This window comes from Muntiacus reevesi, chromosome 8 (genome assembly GCF_963930625.1).
Source record: "Muntiacus reevesi chromosome 8, mMunRee1.1, whole genome shotgun sequence".
Taxonomy (NCBI): Eukaryota; Metazoa; Chordata; class Mammalia; order Artiodactyla; family Cervidae; genus Muntiacus; species Muntiacus reevesi.
Genome location: NC_089256.1, coordinates 71,386,223 through 71,403,601, shown reverse-complemented (window position 1 = coordinate 71,403,601; position 17,379 = coordinate 71,386,223). Strand labels below are relative to the sequence as shown.

General features: G+C 37.1%; 1 protein-coding gene across 1 annotated transcript in view; it reads right to left on the bottom strand.

Annotated features, from left to right (window-relative positions):
* The window catches only part of SPATA16 (spermatogenesis associated 16), a 229,329-nt gene that overhangs the window by 202,472 nt on the left and 9,478 nt on the right, over nt 1-17,379 (bottom strand). The window contains 2 exon segments of the mRNA XM_065942119.1: nt 16,061-16,614; nt 16,617-16,678. Of these exon segments, the coding sequence (XP_065798191.1) occupies nt 16,061-16,614; nt 16,617-16,678 (616 nt within the window).

Below are 17,379 nucleotides of genomic sequence, written 5' to 3'. Positions count from 1 at the left end.
TGGTTTGATCTCCTTGCAGCCCAAGGGACTTAAACTCTATATCTTTAGTTCTGCTGCTGCTTCTGCTGCTAAGCCGCTTCAGTTGTGTCCGACTCTATGCGACCCCATAGATGGCAGCCCACCAGTCTCCCCCGTCCCTGGAATTCTCCAAGCAAGAACACTGGAGTGGGTTGCCATTTCCTTCTCCAATGCATGAAAGTGAAAAGTGGAAGTGAAGTCGCTTAGTCGTGTCCGACTCTTAGTGACCCCATGGACTGCAGCCCACCAGGCTCCTCTGTCCATGGGACTTTCCAGGCAAGAGTACTGGAGTGGGGTATCTTTAGCTCTAGTTAATAACAAAGGGTACTAGTAAAAGGAATATAAGCTTTTCTATTGGATAAGTATGTGACTTTAGGAGAGTTTTTTTTTTTTTTTTTTTAATCAAACACCAATTTCTGTGAAGTGGGAGTAGGAAGGAGAAGTGAGGATGGAAGGAGCTTCTTCCTGTGATGGGCAGGCCACAGGGGTGAGTAATAGACCCTTCATAGCCACCTCAGAACATTTCCACTTGATTTTTCTAAATTTATTGAGCTCATATTCAGCCATTGGTTTTAGGCATCTGTTCATTAGTGTAGGCCTTTTAATGATTATGCTGTGATTTGGCTATGTTGATTATAAAATATTTGGAATACCACTCATGGTTCAATGTAGGAATTTATTTGAAAAGTGGCTCAACTACTGAGTAGGCAGCATTATGTAATGGTTATATTTACAGTGTGTTTGGAAACACATAGTCCTAAATTCAGGCTCTAATTCTACTACTAATTGGTGATCTTAAGCAAGTTATTTGACTTCCCAGAGGCTTAATTTTGTTATCTACAAAATGGGTCTAATGATAATCCTACTTCTTTGGGTGGTTGTAAGAACTGAAAGAGGTGTTGTAAGTGAATAGCTGGCAGACATTAACCACTTTAAAATGCTGACTTAAGCACACAAACAACAGAGAAAATCAAGAGTTAAGACTAAACCTCTAAGTATTTGAATGGAAGGAATTTCAGGACAATAGAAAACAATTTTTGGGGGGAGCTGGTTATGGAAATGTTTCTTCTTTCCATTGTATCTTAGAGATGAAGAATAAATAAAAAATAACTTTAAAGTCACATATGTATCTATAATACATCTATAGATTTCAGTTATTTTCTTAAAACAGTAATCCTGGGGGCAGTTACTACTCAAAGTTCAGCAGTGATATCACGGAAGACAAACGGCTTTTCTATCAAATCACTCCCACCAGTCAGCGGGAATTCCAAGTTGGGTATTATTATTGACCAAGCCATTATTGACAGTCTCTTTGTTTCTTGTTCTAAAATAAATATGAAATAGGAGGAATCACATTGTTTGAAATCACATCTATTTGAAATTAATAGTTTATACCAGACACTAATTAAAATATAACACTTTCAACAAATTTGAAGAAGGAAAAATTCATCCAGAATTCATATAACAGCACTACCATATGCTACCTATAAAACACATTATCAGATGAATACTCTAGGTGAAATCTACCTTTAGCATGTTTATTTTCCCTCTAAGGATTTTCTAGGAGAGATGACAACACTAGACCTCATTTGTGTGTTAGAAACAACATCAAAATCTAAAATATTACAATTTCAAATAATACACAATTCCTAAAGGGCCAAAAATTTTACAGTCTCTAAATATAAGAGAAATTATGCTTTTATACAAGAACCTTACTACTAATAAAGAGTGTTCTGATTTTTATGGACTAGGAATATTTTTTTCTAAATGTTATTGCTTAACTACTCTCCCATTTCTTGAAAATATGAGCATGCACTTCATTTTAAAGACATTTACCTCACACTGTAAGAAATGGCCAATCAGGTCAGCATTGGTGCTCCTAAAGGATGGTAACTGAGTTCTAATGCAAGTTTATAACCCAATGCAAATTAAAGGAAGTTGTTTTCTCCTACTCTGCAAAGAATCACCAGAAGTATATAAGGGAAAACTTACTTGCCCACAAGGTACTTTTCAGACTTGTTTTGAATTTAAAACCATCACACTCCCAAGACAACACCAACAGCCCATTAGAAATTTGGAGTTTATAGCACAGAAATACACAGAAAAGCCAATGGTGCTTAGACATAGTAAAAGATTCTCAACTCATACACAGTAAAAGAAATGAAAATTTATTTTGTACTGATTTTTAAAAGGCTATTATTTTGGAAAAGATTAAAGATTGGATAACATACTGGTTTGGTGAGAATAAAGAAAAATAAGTCTTATGCAAAGCTGATGGAAGTGTAGCTTGGCAGTAATTACTGAAATTTCAAATGTGCAAACTCTTAGATTCTAATGTGAGAAATGTCTCCTAAAGACCTGCCTGCATTCATTCAAAATGACATGTGCACAAGGTTATTAATTACAGCACTATTTCGAAGAACAAAACACTGGAAGCAATCCAAATGTTCATCAATGGAGAATATGCATCTTCCATATACTGAAATATTAGTCAACGAATAAGACGGGGAAATATACGTTGATATAAAACAGCATCTAAGACTTATTTCTAAGTAAAAAAAATAAAGTTGCAGAAAGAATATGTACTTCCATATTGCTTGTATTTATTAACTTAAAAGATAAACAATGATTGACCATTTGGAGGGAAATTGGCTGGCTGGAGGAAAGGGCTAGAAAGGAGTCGTTTGCATATTATTTTATACCTCTTAAATTTTGAACTATATGAATATATTACCTATTCAGAAAAGTAAGTGAGAAACTTCAAATACACAATCCGAATGCAGTGAGCGACCCACCTCACACTAGAGAGAGTCATGATGTGTGGCAGTGAGCTGGTAATTGACCCAAGGATTCCACTGTGCATGTTACTGTCATCAGGCTGCACTTAAGTGGAGGTCAAAAACCTCTCACGGCCATCTACACCTCCCTCCAGCTTCAGCTAAGCCTTCTGGCATTCTTTTTCATTTTTTCACATTCCTCCTTTGACAGCCTGAATTAACTAATGGCAGTGCTACAACTGTGTGATGCCATAAATGGACATCCCCACATATAAGATCCTGTTCCCTGGATGCCGCCTCTGAGAATTCTGCCTAAATCCATCACTTACTGGTAGGAACCTGCTTTAGAATACGCCCTCAGTATTCATGCCGCTAAGGTAGAGAGAAATATATAGTAACGCAGTTTTAACGTAGCCATGAGGATGACTCTCTATGGGAGCCAGAAATGCTGAGCAGGTCCATGGTGCCAGCAATGGCTTCCTGTACTCTGAGCTGATATGCATCTCTGGTGTTAAGAGATCATAATATTTTACTTACTTCTTTTGTTTAAGTGGATATACTTGATTGCTGCTTCCATAAGGCATGCACACAGTAGGGCATTTCCTTCATTCCTAACTTGAGATTCAGATCAGGGCTGAGTTACTTTACTTGAGGTATCTTTTGTTTGGGCCATTGCTGAGTGAAGTTTTAAAGTTAGAAAACAATTAAAATAAAAACAAAAGAACCAAGTGGTGTGAGGTTACCAGCTTTCAACATTCACCCCTTATGAAGGCATCAGAAGGTGTGAATGTTGACTGTTAGGTTAGTTTTCATTTTTCACCATTATGTTTGGTATTTAAGAACATTTATTTGTTGTTTAAAACCTTCATGCCAGCGCATAATTACCACCCTATCACAAAGCCAGTACTCTAGGAAACATCCCAAATAGAGTATACTAAAAACACACAGTACACACACACACACACACACACACACACACACACACAATGTTAATAAAACTACTGAGAATTCTTATCTATCAATATTCTAATTTTTTAAGCACTCAAATTAGGATAATTCCTTTATTAAAAAGATGTGCTTATCTCTATATGCATATGTATTGATATATTTCCTCCTAAAGTAGTCAAAAACATTATTCAATAATAGTCCTAGTATCAAAAAAGAAGAGAAAAATCCCATAAATATAAATGAACATGTCAAGATATAAAAACAACCTTACTGACTAACTTTAAGGGTATATTATAAAAGCGATTTATCATCACAGCAGTTTACATAATTTTAATAATTCTTACTGCCTTCTACTTAGTGATTAGTTGTACATAAATAGGAAAAAAGGACACAGTAGAGGTACAAGTAACCAAAAGAAGAAAATGACCCCTAACTTTGCTGGACATGAAAACCCTCTTTCCACTTCTTTTCTTTCAGACTAAGGCTTGCTGAGCCTGTCACCAAAAAAAAAAAAAAAAAAAAAAAAAAAAAAACACGCGTCATATAGCTGTTCTATCATAACTCTATCAGACTCATGACTATTTCCTCACATTTACTAAGATTTGACACCTGGATTATGGCTCCTCTTTGCTCTTTGTCCCAGAATCATCCTGAGTGACTTCAGATATTCAATATGCAGCTGTGAAAGTGACTCGTCTAATATCCTGGCTTCTCACTTTTTTTTGAAACTCCTGAACTCTCATTTAGTAACCCAATCTCGTGGAACTTCATCTCTCAAATCTTATACTCCAGGACTACTCCTTGGCCAAACCTCCTAGGCTTTCAGCTCTTTCACTCTCTTCTCCTCAAATGCCTTTCCTTTAACTGTCTGTCCCCGGACCATTACACCCCCTCTATTCTGTCCTGTCCTGCCCAGCTGAGAGCCATAGTCCACTATGACGACCATTCCGTCATCGCTAATCACAATAATTCTGCCCTCTCATCCATTTTATCAAAACCTCAAGTCTTGAGTCAATGACAATTTTTGGACGCACAGAGACACATTGTCGAAAATCATATAACTTTGCAGTTTGCTCTCACTATGAATTCTTGGTCCCTCTTCTGAAGGAGGCCTCGAGGACTTGGTCTTTTGTCTAATTTGTCTCTGTGGTCTATCCAGTCTTTCTCAAATTCTCCAACTGCTTTCAATTCAATTAAAAAATTTAGAAATTCACTCAAATTACCCTCAATTCATGAAAACACTTTCTATATAATAATGTATAACCCAGAGACTGAGCACTGACTTTGTTGTCTACATACACTAGAATGATATAACACAAATAAACATGTAATTGATACCACCATTCCCCACATTAATCCTTTTGGGAGACCTCCTGTTATTTACTGAATAATGTCCAAGATCTTGACAGGGTACTCATTGCCTCCTGGCTACCTAGTAGCTCTTCTAGCTTTATTTCTCTCATTCTGCCTTGGACTTTCTACCATGCTGTGCTTAGCTGCTTAGGCATGTCTGACTCTTTGCGACCCAATGGACTGTAGCCCTTCAGGCTCCTCTGTCCATGGGGATTCTCCAGGCAAGAATACTGGAGTGAGTTGCCATGCCCTCCTCCAGGGGATCTTCCCAACCCAGGGATCGAACCCTGGTCTCCTGAATTGCAGGCAGATTCTTTAACGGCTGAACCACCAGGAAAGCCCTTTCTACCATAACACTCTATGTATTCCTGTTTTACCCTGGCGTTTTCTCTTTTTAGTTCCTTAGTTTCTCTCTTTAGTTCCTCTCCTTTAGTTACTCATCCCCCCGACTGTTTCCCCCTAAAATCAATACTTGGATCATGGCAAATAAAATGTCTACTATAAGAAGAGTATAGTTATATTACAGATATAGCTGGAGAAAGGAACAATAATATTGGAATTGAAATCTTATACTTTCTTGTAGATCTTGTAGTAAGAATCATAGTGTTGATAAAGTAGTAACTACTCAATATATTTTTCACTGATTCTCAATCTTTCCTTTCTTTCTTTTTTTTTTTTTTTTTTTTAACATTGTTACTTCCGTATCCTAGAACTCACTGATTGCCTTTAACGCCAATTCTAATTTCCTCTGCCTGGCTTTTACGACCATCCCGTATCTGGCTTTACTGCTTTACCCTTATTTCATAATAATGCCTTCTTCCAGCCTGCCCATCTCTTTGCTGTCCTTATTCAGTCTCATGCTTCTTTCCTCAAGTTCTCCATCCTATTGATAATGTTTATCTCAAATATCACACTCTGTTTCTGTCCCCTCTACCCATTCCAGTTTTCCATTCTTCCCCCCCTCCCCCCAGGATCATTCAAACTTTTAAATTCACCCCACATCCTCTTAGCATTTCCATGAGTACTTTATGCATTCTTATCTTTTTATCTTTAATAGAGAAAAATAATAGTTCCCAACTCACTGGGTTACTGTGAGAATTAGAAGTGTTAGTATAGGTGATGTGCCTGCCAGAGTTCATGCTCATAGATGTGTATCACAAACTTCATCAAATGTTCTCATCCTAAATCTTTCTTCTACACGGCCATTGCACATCATGAAACACTTGGTAGATTTCTAATTTCCTTGCAGTCATAGAACTTCTGTCTAAAGCTTGAATCTGAGTTCCTTGAGAACCAAATCCCTGTCATATACTGTGTTCTTACTACCACCATCACCCGACAAGTTGATAGAAAGTAGTAAGGAAGTAGTCACTTAACTTGTAGATGATTTCTTGGTAAATCTTCTCCCACAAAATCAGTGATTAATTACTAATGGATTAGTAGCATAATTTGAATCATCGTCATCAGCATAGCCTAAAACAAGTTCTCCAGAAGTTATTTCTTTCTGGATATAAAATATACATTGGTGGTAGCATCCAAGTATGTATGAATCCAGTGTTCTTGGTATTCATAACAATTCATTCAAAATAGGGAAACCATACTGAGACCGTATAGTGAAAGTTTGTTTCCTTTTCTGTATTACACCCTGCCTGTCCACATCCTATTCTCTGACAGAAACAGAATCATCTCTCAGGTGGAAAGAAAGTTCTCTATTTTAGTGACTCTCAAATGAGGCAACAGAATAGGTGAACTAGGTGATTAAATAAAAGTTTTTTTTCCTAACTTTCTTCTAGATAATCTGAATCAAAAGAGTAACCACAACCTTACTCTGTGCTACACTTCTGTGAACAGATTTAAGTGAATCTCATAAGCTTGGTACATGCAGAGTCTGTCTGAACATCACACTGTGTTGTGTAAGAAGGCTGGAAAGGATTAGGGGAAAGAAAAAATTGCGATTTTCAACTGTATCTGGCCTGGGAAGCCTTGCAAGAAATTTAGAAAGTTAGATAGAGAAATGTTGGGCAATATTATCCATATTTGGATAAGAATAATTTTTTTAAATGTGTGTGAACCTCAATATGGAATCATCAAGTTCAATTACAATTTAGGGTTGTGCAAAGTTTCAGTGAGTGAGTTGGTTGAGTTTTGATTCGCAACAGTGTAAACAGAATTAACTGCATTTAAAAATACACTAACATTTACTGTAATTTGAAACAAACCCCTAACAACAACTCATAAACTATGAAAATGATCCTGTTCACTAAAGAGATCCTGCTCAGCTACCTATGGATTAATAATTATTTTTTGTGGGGTAATCACTAGTGGGGTAAATTTAAAGAAACATTCTAACCAACCACTGACTGGTGTTTAGTATCAACCTATTTTATTAGTGTTAATAGAAAAGTAGTTATTAAGTTCATTTGCCTTTTAAGTGAATATGAGAAGATTGTTTTAAATGTAAATTTCCAAAGAATAAATTTTCAAGACAGTAATATTTACTTTTTTAATTGATGCTTTATAATAGCTTTAGAATGTTAAGATATTATTTCTCTTAATTCCCTTTTAAAAAGCACACATGGGTTAATATCTATTATAGGTAAATAGAAGAAACATCTTCTATGCTAGCAGTTCTCAACTGTTTTTAACTATTCTAGGAACTTAAAAATACCAGTGCCCTGAGCATAGTCATTGTCTGAACCCCAGACAGTTGTATCTCAGGCTCTCTGAGAGCGAGTTTGGGTACCCTATAAAAGTATATTTAATGTCACTTCTAGGTGATTGAAATTATGTTAGGAATTTTCAAAGTTTATAATGTTTTTATATGAAATGTGATTCTTCTTTCATTCACAAATGTGATACAGCTTATACTGTAGTCTTATTTATAGAAAAATTCTCCCAGTCCCCTCTTTCCCTGACACTCTACCATAATGGGAAAACCCCCTTGAGGGCAGGGACTAAGTTTTAAATATATTTGTATCCCCTGCATCTAGTGCTATGTCAGGCTGAAGCAGCCAGTGAATGTTAGGGGTATTAACATACCTTTTTCTTACAATGACAAATCTTGCTCTTGTAGAGATTATTTTTATTTAATTAGTGCTTACTTAAAAGTTGGCTTAAAGTTCAACATTCAAAAAACTAAGATCATGGCATCTGGTCCCATCACTTCATGAGAAATAGATGGGGAAACAGTGTCAGACTTTATTTATTTGGGCTCCAAAATCACTGCCGATGGTGATTGCAGCCATGAAATCAAAAGATGCTTACTCCTTGGAAGGAAAGTTATGACCAACCTAGACAGCATATTAAAAAGCAGAGATATCACTTTGCCAACAAAGGTCCATCTAGTCAAGGCTATGGTTTTTCCAGTGGTCATGTATGGATGTGAGAGTTGGACTGTGAAGAAAGCTGAGTGCTGAAGAATTGATGCTTTTGAACTGTGGTGTTGAAGACTCTTGAGAGTCCCTTGGACTGCAAGGAGATCCAACCAGTCCATTGTAGAGGAGATCAGTCCTGGGTGTTCATTGGAAGGACTGATATTGAAGCTGAAACTCCAATACTTTGGCCACCTCATGAAAAGAGTTAACTCATTGGAAAAGACCCTGATGCTGGGAGGGATTGGGGGAAGGAGGAGAAGGGGACGACAGAGAATGAGATGGCTGGATGGCATCACCAACTCGATGGACATGAGTTTGGGTAAACTCCGGGAGTTGGTGATGGACAGGGAGGCCTGGGATGCTGCGATTCATGGGGTCACAAGAGTTGGACCTGACTGAGCAACTGAACTGAACTGATAGAGATATATCTAATTTTGTTATTTTACTTTGGTGATTAACAGAGTCATTTGTTTTGTATTTTCCTGCTATGTAAATTTGCTAGCACTTAAAACATATTTTTATCATTAATTAATTATATGATGCCCCCAGATGGAACAAAGATGGCAATAATCATGATAGAAACTGAAATGTTCAATTCTGATTTGACCATACAGAGTTCAAGTCACTTTATATGTGAGAACTAGGAACAAAATGAACTGCCTCTAGCATAACAATTTGTGCATTTAAGTGAAAGTTTGAATTTTTTGTCAGAAGCAGTTAATAGTTCAAAATAGTGTTTGATTTAGATTACTTCTTCTAAAAGGGTATAGAATAAAGTAAAAAGCAGTGAATTATTTTGGTCCCTTGCTTTGATTAAATATAGTCTTTAACAGAAACTATGAAATTTTAATGTTAATTAAAGGAAAAAAGGATATGGGTTAACTACCAAAAGGATATGGGTTAAGGATATGATGATAAACTACTGAATTGGACAAAATCCTTTGGGGCATTAAAGTTTTAAATTGAATACGTACTGTACAAAGAAATGAAGAACTTAAGAAATACAATGACAACTTGAACATGGATTTCGAGCTCATCATGTTTTCCAACAAGCAGTCCTGTGTGAAAGCATCTTGTGATTGGTCTTTTAGTTCTTACAATCCTGCTTGACAGTGTTTTAAGAGGTTCAGAAAGTTGCTCAAAGTCACAGAGCAATTAGGTACCAAAAGCAGCATCAAACAGATAATCTGACTCCAAATACTCTATGTGTTTTGTGATGACTCTATCATCACAGCTCTGGACCCTCGTGGCCACCTAAGCTCATCTATGTGATCTAGATACCTGCAAGTGCTTACTGCCTGGACAGTGGCAGGCATTTGCAAACCTACCAGTGTGTGGCATAGATATCTGCTACTTGAGTGGTCCCTGGACCAGAGACATGGACATCATTTGGAGCTCATTTGAAATGAGGAATCTGGATGCTCCATCACAGACCCCCACATATCAGAATCTACTTTTTTAAAAAAATAATACTCCTATACAACTTTTATAAACTGTTAAGTATGAAAAACAAGAAAGTAAAGATATTCAGATATGAAATTAGGACACAGGAATTTGATCTCAGCCCTGCCACAAACTAGCTGGGGCACTTCTAAGATTTTTTTTTTTATTATTAACTTTTTAGAGCATCATTTTTTTTTTCAATCTGTGAAATGGGGATGATAATATCTGTTTTGAGGGTTATTGTGATACTTATCTAAATACATAGGCCTGGGCCCCAACAGGAGTTTAAGAAATGAATACTGAATCCCTTTGCAGATCCACAGATGGGTAAAAAGACAGCTACCTCCAGGGCACTCCACGAATTTGGTGAACTCTCGATTTCCTGATTATGTTGACTAGGAACTATCTGTGTTAGAATCCATTTAAATTAAGCTTTCTGGGATGTCCACATTTTCATGCCCTAGAGATTTGCTACAGAATTATTCTCAGAGCAATTATAGGTAAGGCGGCCCTATAATGAGATATCTTTGCTACTTCATTAAATAAACCCCCTTGGATGGGCTCCAAAATGGACCTGCCTCATACCAAATTCCATTACACTGGAAGTAATCTCATAAGAAGGCCCTGGTGTGGGTTCAATCGTCCTGGAGGCTTAATGTTTACCATAAAGGAAATGTGTTCTAGAACAATGATTCTCAAAAACTGGTTCTCAGACCAGGACTTTATTGATCTAAGGGGCAATGAAAAAAAAAAAAAAAAAAAAGACAATTTAGTCAACTTTTCATAAAGTTGAATTATAATCTATTTTAAAAATACTTTTCATTCTGAGAATATGCCCTATTTTGAGAATATGCCCTTTCTATTTTCTTTTTTAGTGTTAAACTGCTCCATATTTTAATGAAATAATGAAATTTTAATGAAATAATATACTGATAGCTATTTTTGTGATATTCTTGCACAATACAAATATGAGGTCAATCCTCTTGCCTCTCCAAATTTAAAAAAAAATTAAGGTCCTTGAAATCTCAAATTCCAAACAATTGTTAGAGAAAAATGCTTAAAAGGAAATTCTTTCCTATGAAATTCAGTGCAGTTTAGTCACTCAGTCATGTCCAACTCTTTGCGACCCCATGAACTGTAGCACGCCAGGTTTCCCTGTCCATCACCAACTCCCAGAGCTTGCTCAGACTCATCTCCATTGAGTCGGTGATGCCATCCAACCATCTCATCCTCTGTCATCACCTTCTCTTCCTGCCTTTCCCAACATCAGGGTCTTTTCCAATGAGTCAGTTCTTCGTATCAGGTGGCCAAAGTATTGGAGTGGGTAGCCTACCCCTTCTCCAGCAGGTCTTCCCGACCCAGGAATCAAACCAAGGTCTCCTGCATTGCAGGCAGATTCTTTACCAGCTGAGCTACTCAGTGAAGCCCTCCTATGAAATTAGCAAGGAGCATAAAGCATTTTAAGTTGGAGACCAAACTGTAAAGTTTTCATTTTATGGCAAATTTGTGCAGTGTCAGCATCTCACAGAGTGTGATTCTCATCTCATCTCCTTGAACTGCTATGTGTACCAGGACCAACTGGGATCTCTTAAAATCCAGATCCTGATTCTGCAGGTCTGGCACAAAGTTCTGTATTTCTCACAAACCCTCACTTAGAGTAGCAAGGGCATAGTGGTTAAGGTGGTGAGCTCTGAATCAGATCACCTTGGTTCAGTCCCTGGCACTACCACTTCTAGCTGTTGATCCCTGAGCAGGTGATTTAACCTTTCTATCCCTTAGTTTCCTCATTAGCATAAAAGAATAATAGTTTCATCTCATATGCTTATTGTGAGAATAAAATGTAACATTGAATGTAAATATTCTCAGGATGTAAAATACAATACCTGACACATAGAAAGAGCTCCATAAATGTGAGTTATTACTCTAACTTCACAGAACAGTGACTGGAGCACCAAGATGTGAAGAAAAAAAGCACCTTAAGGAGTTCCTGCATGATGAAATCGGAATTGAAAATTCCGTTTGGTGAGGGATAAGTTGTGCTCTGAGTTTCCCTGGTGGCTCAGATGGTAAAGCGTCTGCCTACAATGCAGGAGACCTGGGTTTGATCCCTGGGTCAGGAAGATCTCCTGGAGAAGGAAATGGCAACCCACTCCAGTATTCTTGCCTGGTAAATCCCATGGGTGGAGGAACATGGTAGGCTACAGTCCGTGGGGTCTCAAAGAGTCGGACACGACTGAGCGACTTCATTATCATTAAGTTGTGCTCGATGTTCTTTGGCTGGTTCAGTGGGATTGTTTGAAGTTGCGTATCTTGAAGGGTGTATATAGGTCTGTTCTACTTCAAAAGGTGGAAGTCTCTGAGTTACTAAGATCCTATGAGTAAGGCTGAAATGATGGCATGGTTTAGGTTGCATGCCACAAAATTATTAGACTTCTTCATAATTTGAGTGCTTTTCTTATAAATGACAAAAATGTGATTAGTACATTCCCAGACCTTTAAGTTTTCCTTTTAGCAAAACCCTTAAGGTGTTTGCTAATAATTATTCTTTCCCTACGAAAGTTCGACTAGAATGTTTATGAATTAATCTCTAACTTTTTATTCACGGCCAAGAAGTTCACTGGATGGTTGTATAGCATCCCCGACTCAATGGACATGAATTTTTGCAAACTCCAGGAGACAGTGAAGGACAGGAAAGCCTGGCGTGCTGCAGTCTGTGTGCTGTGGTTAGCACTGCAGTCTACAGGGTCACAAAGCGTCGGACATAACTTAGCAACTGAACAACAAGCAATTTATTGGAAATAGTGTGTATTGCCTAATGTGCCTCATTGGCCCATGAGGCCAATGTCTTTATTTTTTTAATAGAATCTGTAACATTTTAATAGAGGGTGAATTTATATGGTTGTTCTTTAAAAATTATAGGTAATAGCATCTAGGCATAAAACTGTGATTTCACATGAATGTATGCTTTTTTAAAAATCTTTCAGTTTATACCTTTTGCCCATCTGGTGTGTTTTCTGCTGTGATTTCAAACACAGGAGCAAATGATGACTGATTTTAGCAAAGATTGAGAGTTAGTCACAGAATTAGTTTCATCAAGCACATTTAAATAAATGCCTCCTATGTTCTGAAATCCTAAAAGATTAAAGTTGGCTGCTTTTTTGGAAGCTAAACTGTTATCTTCTGAATCACTGCATATCATTTTATCTTATTCATTATAAAATGCCATGAATTTACTTGTCTAGTTACCATGTTATAAAAACAAAAGGAGTTAAGACTTTGTCAAGAGCACAGAGAAACTAACACAGAAGTAGAACATTCCTGATGGATTTATTAGATGAGTTGGAAATTACTGTGTCTATTAATAGTCAAAAATTTCTAGTGCCTTTCCCCAGTTTTTACTTTTTCTTTTCATGGTCTTACCTTTAACCACAAGCAGCCTTCTGTGTATTTCTGCAGTCTGACTCTGTACCTGTACCATTCAGTTGTCAAGCATTTTGTATACCTCACATTGCCCACCCCCCCCCATATAATAATCACTCACAGGATAGTTGCTAGTTATCCTTCAATAGCCATGTCCAGTCTTCCCTTCTTTATCAGTAATAGGACCCCTGAACATTAGGGCCACTGGGAATCAAAACTGTACTTCTCAGCTTTTCTTGTAGGTCTGTGCAGCCACATGACCAAATTTGGGTCAATATAAAAAAATGGAAATGGTGTGTGCAGCTTCCCTTGAAGTGTGCTTAGAAGGACACAATGTGACTCCTTCCTTCCTTTTGCCCTTTCCTGTCTGGTTAGAAGGTGGGCATGATAAAACCAACAGGAGCTGTCATTTTGGATCCTGAGGTCACAGCCACGTCTTTAGGAACGAAATAGAATCTAGTACCTGGCGACCATACTGTACCAGTCCTTGACTACCTAACATTTATGTGAAAACAAACAACAACTCTCTTGCTTTTGACACAGGTTATTTTGGGTTTTTGTAATTTGCAGCCAAACGTAATTCTGACTTCACACACTGAAATATTCATTGATGCATCTATCTTTCAGGTGTGATCCTTATCATTATGCCTTGGTCTCTGTCATTCCTCCTATCTCAGTCATGGTAGGACCTAAGGAAAAGCAACAGATGCATGAAGTAATACCTGAGAACACTCAGTATGGAAGCAATTAAACTCAATAGAAGTTAAATTCAGGAGAAGAGAGTTGAAATGGTTAAATATCTTTCCTATTCCTAGTAACTTTGGTTTATTAAGAGACATTCTAGGTAAGATTTCAAAAGTTAACTCCCAGGATAATTAGACAAAAGCTAGGCCAGATGTCTAAGCTAAGTTTTGGTCTCAAAATAATTACCTTTGTTAATTACCAGTAATTAGTGTCAGCATCCACAGTTTCCTAAAAACCCTTGAGAGAGGGGGAGGTAGAGGGGAAAAAGAGAAAGACAGAGGGAAAGGCAGAGACAGAGGATGTACACAACAGAGTCAAAACACTTAAGCATATTCCAGTACAATTACACATCTTGGGGTCATTAAAACCTGATTCAAATTTTACAATTTTGAACACTGGGATTTATGGAAAAAAATGGATATTTTCTTCTAGTTAATGCAAATACCTTTTGCTTCTCTAACTAGACTTAGTTTGAAGTTTATGTTCTTTCTTGTTTTATGCCTTTTATCCCCCATTGCCAAAATTATTCTTTTCCTTTATCTGGAAAGGAAAAAATTACACCTTTAACCCTGTAATAATAGAATTACATCTTTAACCCTGTCCTTCCCCCTAAAAAATTTTCAGCTGAAAATAGTCCTAGCAGAAGTGCCCATGGTTCTTCCTGGAGTCTACACTTAGCTTCCTTTCCACAGTCAATAGCTTCTGGTCTTTAGCTGAAAGAACAGCAGAGGGTTCTCAGTGCTTTGAAAATAATTTGGGGGCACTTTTTACATAGTTCAGAAGTTTACAAAGTGTATCACTCTTCACTTGTGTAAATGACCCTTAATAAGGACAGAAGTATTTATAGATGCATCTGTTTGTATGCTACCTCATCACTTCATGTCTCTTTGGGCCTTCTTTTTTGTGCCTAGGTTTTCTTTTTCAATATTTAGGGGCACATTTTCTTGTATTGTTCATTAATAACTCATTGTAGATGTAGTCACTTTTAACCTTTGACTAAGTATGGAAGTAACACTTTACTCTTTAAATCTTCATCACAAAATCTCACATTTAACTCCTGCACATGGCCCTGGTTCCATGGTGGAATAGTCATGCCTTAAAACCATTTCCATTTAGCTATTTACTGGTTTGTCTCCCTCACAGACTGTTAGAGGGAAGCTACCATGTCTTAATTCATTTTTTATATCTCCAGTGGCCACTAGGCATATATAAAATGCATTGAAAAAATTTTTTTAATTAATATGCAGTCACCAATATTGCCAAGCCAATGGGAGTTCTGGCTGCACACTTTGGTCCTTTTATAAGTTCAGTGAGTCACAAGATGGTGCATTTCTTCCTGTGACCTTTTTTTTGTGTTTTATTCTTACATCTATTTTAGCCCATAGGCTAAATCTTTATGCCAAAATATTGATCAACTTACCTGCTTACAGAGAGAAAAATAATTATTCATAAAGCTCACTAGCAGGGGAAGGGAAGTGAAGTTTGATGGTAAGGTGAAATGGTGTTATTTTGTTTTTAATCAGTATTATGCATAAATTATCAGCCCATGCTAAAACTAAGATGGTTATGTTTAATCATGAAGACTACATATCAAAAGGGGATAATATGTATACTCATTAACTGCCTATTTCTAGGGAATCTATATTCTACCCACCACTACTGTATTGAAACTTTAAGGCTTTTATAGGTGTACATTGAAATTGCAAAACTAACTGCATTTTAATATATGTTACCATTTCACTGCAGTGTTTGTTAGGGAAAAAGCATGAAATATGCTTTTGGGCTGATTTCTATATGTCAAGTGCACACAGGCATATTAATGTGCAGGCACATTGTATTGGTATAAACTGAGGACTGAAAAGTCCTGATATTCAGTATTTTCATACTGCATTTTCATTACAGTATGATCAGAGGGGCTCACAGTAATCACCTTTCCCTTTCACAGCTTACTGTCACCAATCTATGTTTTCTCTTACCCCATACCTCCAGTGCTGTTCTGAACTGTCCTGCTGCCACGGCATATTTCTTCTGTCTATAGCAAGAACTGGCATCCTTTAAGGCTACCTGAAGCCATTTGTCAATCTGAGGCAGAACGCTGAAATTAGGTTCACGCAAAGGGTCCACTATTTCAGCAGCTCGGCATGTTGGCTGATTCCCAGTGGACGGGTCGCACTCTACAAACTCATAGCTCACGTTCTCTTCATCAACGTAGACCAACTTCACCTCCACATCCATGACATTCTTTAAGGGGATATGAGGCAGGGGCATGGTGATCAACAGACTGTCAAGTTCTATTATCTTTGCCTCTTTCTTTCCAGCTGGCTTTTCGTCACCTTCTGCCTTCCGTTTAAAGGCCACTTTCTCTAAATCATTGCTTTGTTTTTCTTTGAGACTCTTTGCCATTTTTATTCTTTCCACTGTGATTTCTACCTGTTTGTCTCCACAGCTTTTCTTAATCTCTTGTGGCATTTCCAGGATGCTGGGTGGGTTTGCTAAAGTGGACATTTTGTTGCTTGTGTTTATCTTTGGAACAAGACCCTATTTATTGTATTCTCCAAGCTCCTACTGCTTCTTGAATCCACTGATTGCCCCTTAAAACACCTGTAAGGGGGTGAGAATAAGAAAAATAATTAAAACAAAATTTTGAAATTCCAGTGGTTTTAGTCAGACTATAGTTAAATTCATTGAAGATGCTGTTTGATTCATTGTAGGTATTTATCACCTTAAACTAAAACTATATAGACATCATCTGCTGACTTTTACTAGAGAAGTATATGTTTCAGTCTCAAAATTCCCCAAGAATTTGTTGAAAACACATTTAGACAATGTCTTTAAAAATAATCATCTATAGCTGAACAACACTGAATGAATATTTTTATGGGGTCCTCAAACTCATTGAATAGGAAAACCTTATACATAACCACTAAGACCAAAAAAAAAATTCTATCTTGATCTTAATTTCCTCAGGAAGGCAGGTGGTCTAGAACTCATTATAAAATATACTGCTAACCTGCATAATAGACTTGGGAGTCTAAAGAAACCACTGCTGCCTTCTCTGAAAGTCTTCTAGAAATGTCATGACCACAACATTTCCTCAGTTTGTTTCTCCTCTTATTAATGGGAATCTCAACTTTAAACAGCTTTAAAGGTAACTATTATTTGGCATGGATTTGAAAGCAGAAGAACATGGCATTCACCCTCTCTTTAAAAGGAGCCACAGATTGAACTCGAGTCTACTGTATTCATATTTTGGTAGCAATGGTATCAGTATCATAGTATATGAAGATGAGATGTTTTCTTAA